Raw genomic sequence first — 3607 nt, 5'->3', positions numbered from 1 at the left:
GGCCGCCGTGACCAGTCCCTGCGGCTGAGGAAAGGCGGGGCGGGGCGGCGCGGCCTGGAAAGCGGCCCGGGCCACGCTGCGGAGAACGTTCTTCCGCTCGGTCCCCCGCGTTCGCGCAGGAGCGGCTCCGTCGGCCTCCCGCGCCTCGCGCCTTTCCGCGTGGTCTCCTCGGCCTTTCTGATGGCGCCACTGGCGCTGGCGCCCGGCGCGGGGTCCCGCACGCTGCCAACCTCCCTGGTCCTTTGTGCCCCTGGTGGATTCAGTGAAGCCGCAGAAGTGTAGGTAGAATGTGCGGTAAAGGAGCGGAGAACTTGCACCTGCGAGGGAGAAACAAGGCTGCAGCGAGCGCTAGAGGGCTTCGAGTCTGGTTGTCGTCTTGTGTGCGCAAACGAACTCCTCGGGGCAGGGGAGCCAGGGTGATTAAGATGCTCATCAATATTTTTCTTAGATTTTACTTTGGAATTGTAAAATGCCTTCACGTCCCTTTCAGATTACCAGTGTTCTCTATTTTGGGGACAATGGTTTTTTTAAATTTTGTTTTGGCTGGCTCAGCCCATCCTGAGAGGCGGGCTGGCGAGGCACAAGCCGGGGATCAGGATCGAACTGCCGTCCCCCGAGCCTGCCTAAGCTTGCCTAAGCTGATCCTGCCAGTATTCTCTTAAGGGACTTAATCATGTAAGAAAGTTATGAAAGAAATTGAAAAGAAAGTTGTTTATTTAAACCAGGTCGCAGCCTAAGTAGAGGGCCTTAAAAAAAAGCTATCCTTTCCTGATATCACTGGGCCGCAACCAATAGCGACCAGGAGTGCTGTGTGCCGTGTTCTACAAGTAGAGGCCCTGTGCCTCTGGGATGGAGGTCTAATAGGTGATTATAAATATACATTGAAGCCTTTGTTTCTTTACTTACCTATACCTGGAAAAGAGTGCTGTTTTCTATTCCCTGTTTTCTTTGTCCCTCTGGCCATTATTATCTAACAACCTGCCCAACACAGGCTACCACATCCACCCAGGGATGCAGTTTGTTAGTGCAGTCCCTCCCTGAGGGCAGTCCTACCGTCCTATATCTCCTGGTGGTTTTCAGTTTTTAACTGTTACAAAAAGCAGTTCATTGAGCCCTATTCGTGTTTTGTTCTTGCTGTTACTTTTATTTATTTTAAACTTTTGCAGGGCAAGCATTTGAGTTCAGTTTGCACAGGGCTATGGGCCCCAGCTCTTTACCCTTTTTGGTGTTACTGGGGACTGAACCCCAAGCCTTTGCACTGAACTATGTCCCAACCCCTCTTTGTGGTTTATTTAATTTTTAAACTTTAAGACAAAGTCTCACTAAGTTTCCCAGGCAGGGCTCAAATTTGTCTTATCTTTTGAACGTGATTGTTTGTTTGTTTGTTTTTGTCTTGAGACAGGATCTTGCTATGGAGTTTAGGCTGACTTAGACTCACTGTGTAGCCCAAGCTAGCTTCAAACTCGCAGTAATCCTCCTGCCTCAGCCTATCAGATGTTGGGATTACAGGTGTGAGCCACAAACAACCTCACCAGTGATTATTTGTTTGAAATGAGTCCCTCCTAAATGCTTGTGATACACATTCTGAAATGGCCCTTAGAAAAGTTATTCTTGCTTTTGTTCTTCCATTTAAGTAGCATTTGGGAATATCTGGCCCAGAGAGCTTCTTGAGACGACTGGATGACCCTCCAAAGTCCTGCAAAGGACCTGGGCATGTGATCACCTTTTATGGCTGGTCTTATGAGGAACTTTTGCTGGAAAGGCAACTTTAAACATTTCAATAATTTTTAAAATACATGGTCAATTCAGTACACATAGATCTAAAGTAAGTCAAAATTGATGCTGGGTTAGTGAAAATAGTGGAGATTTTTTTTTTTTTTAAAGTCATCACTGAACCATAGATACTGGGTTGATTTGATAGGAATTTTCAAAGATTATGGTGATAGGTAAATCAGGAGATGCTCACAGAAACTTCTTTGAAAATATGTAAGTTTCTAGTTACATGATTCCTATTGTGAACAAAACTCTGTTCTTTTCACTTTAAAATCTTGTAAAGATTGTGAGGGATTTAAAATTATTTTGTACTTTTCAGTTTAAGCACATAATCTTGAAAAGTCAGGCTATGTATAAGATTTTTAAAGTGACAGTGAGTTTATTCCTTCCAAGTTCTCATCCAAAGCCTTCCTACCTAGAAGGCAGTGTAGGACTCTTCCTCTGTGGGCCCATTCTGCCCTATGCTGGTTCCTTTTATAAGGATGCTCCTATTACTGGCCTACAGTTGTTTTTTGGTCTTTCCAGTCTTCTCCACTCAGTTTAGTGCCCAGCGCAGTGCCTAACACATAAATGCCCAGTAACTGCTGGTGTCCTGGACAAAATTAGAATATGACATGTACTTATTAAATTGAGTTGTAACTTAGATCTAACTTGCATGCCATAAAGTTCACTCATTTAAAGTGTACAACTCAGCTTTTGTATGTCTTTGATACTTTCTTGTTGCTAAAATAAAATACCCTATACCCATAAGTTGAAGGAGGACAGCTTTATTTTATCTCACACTTTGTAGAGGTTTTAGTCCCTAGTGGCTGGCTACAAGGCAGGGCAGAATGGGAGAAAGGTATGGCAGAGGGGAAAACGGTCCATGGCAGGGTGGGAAGGAAACAGCATCAGTGAGCCTTTCTTTTCTGTATATTTCCTCTAGGTTATAAATCTGTTGCTTGGTGACACCTACATCCAGGGTGGGACTGAGGTTTTAAATTAATCCATTCAGACATATCTAGAACTATGATAAACCAATTAGCAGGCTAAACCAGAACCACATATTTTTAATCCCAGTATAGTTTCAGATACCCATAATCCAGTCACCTTCCAAAAGATCACCTATGAACACATGAGGCTTGGAGGTAACCTCTAGATATAAGCCATAACAGTATAATAGTGAACTATTTCTTAAATTATGGTAAGTAAATATGTAACAAATTTACCACTTTTGAGTATACATTTCAGTGGCATTAATTACACTCAGTGTTATGCCTCTATCCTCACTACTTTCAAAACTTTTGCAATACCTGAAACAATCAATGTAATCATTAAACAATAATTTCACTTCCTCCTTTCCCGTCACTTGTAACCATTAATCTACTATGATTTGCCTAGTCTAGATATTATGTATAAGTGAAATTGTTACAGTTGATTGGGCCAATAATAGTCCATGTTTTTGTGTAGATGAGGAAAGAATTCCCAAGTATACACCCAGTAGTAGTAAGTAGTAAGCAGCTATGTTTTCTGAAGATCATCAGAAGTTGTGCTCAGGGCCAGTCCTTGCCAACAAAGATACAATGCAGACCAAGAAAGGTGCCAGGGACTGTGTTACTTTTCTCTCATTGCTGAGACAAAATACCAGGATAGAAAGGGGCCAATAGGGGGCCGGGAAGATGGCTCAGTAGAATAACAGCTTCCCTGGCAAGCGCAAGGGCCTGAGTTCCATCCCCGGTTCCGCCAAAAAAAAAAGAAAATAGAGAAGAAAGGGGACCAGGGAGATGGCTCAGTGGAATAAGCACTTCCATGTCAAGCACAAGGGCCTGAGTTCAATCCCTGGTTCTGCAAAGAA

General features: G+C 43.5%; 1 protein-coding gene across 4 annotated transcripts in view; it reads left to right on the top strand.

The window, feature by feature from the left end:
• The first annotated feature begins 87 nt into the window (after nucleotides 1–87).
• Nucleotides 88–3607, top strand: part of Faim (Fas apoptotic inhibitory molecule) — a 23534-nt gene continuing 20014 nt past the window's right edge. The window contains exon 1 of one of the 4 annotated variants that reach the window (XM_023706872.1): nucleotides 88–212. In XM_023706872.1, coding sequence (XP_023562640.1) covers nucleotides 181–212 — 32 coding nt within the window. In that variant the 5' untranslated portion in view covers nucleotides 88–180. Of the gene's footprint in view, nucleotides 417–725; nucleotides 865–3607 lie in introns of those variants that run through there. The other 3 variants (XM_023706869.1, XM_023706880.1, XM_023706876.1) reach the window with 3 other exon arrangements.

Source organism: Octodon degus, unplaced genomic scaffold (genome assembly GCF_000260255.1).
Source record: "Octodon degus isolate 3935 unplaced genomic scaffold, OctDeg1.0 scaffold00008, whole genome shotgun sequence".
NCBI classification, from domain to species: domain Eukaryota; kingdom Metazoa; phylum Chordata; class Mammalia; order Rodentia; family Octodontidae; genus Octodon; species Octodon degus.
Note: the sequence above shows the minus strand (reverse complement) of the source record. Positions and strands in the feature narration are given on the sequence as shown.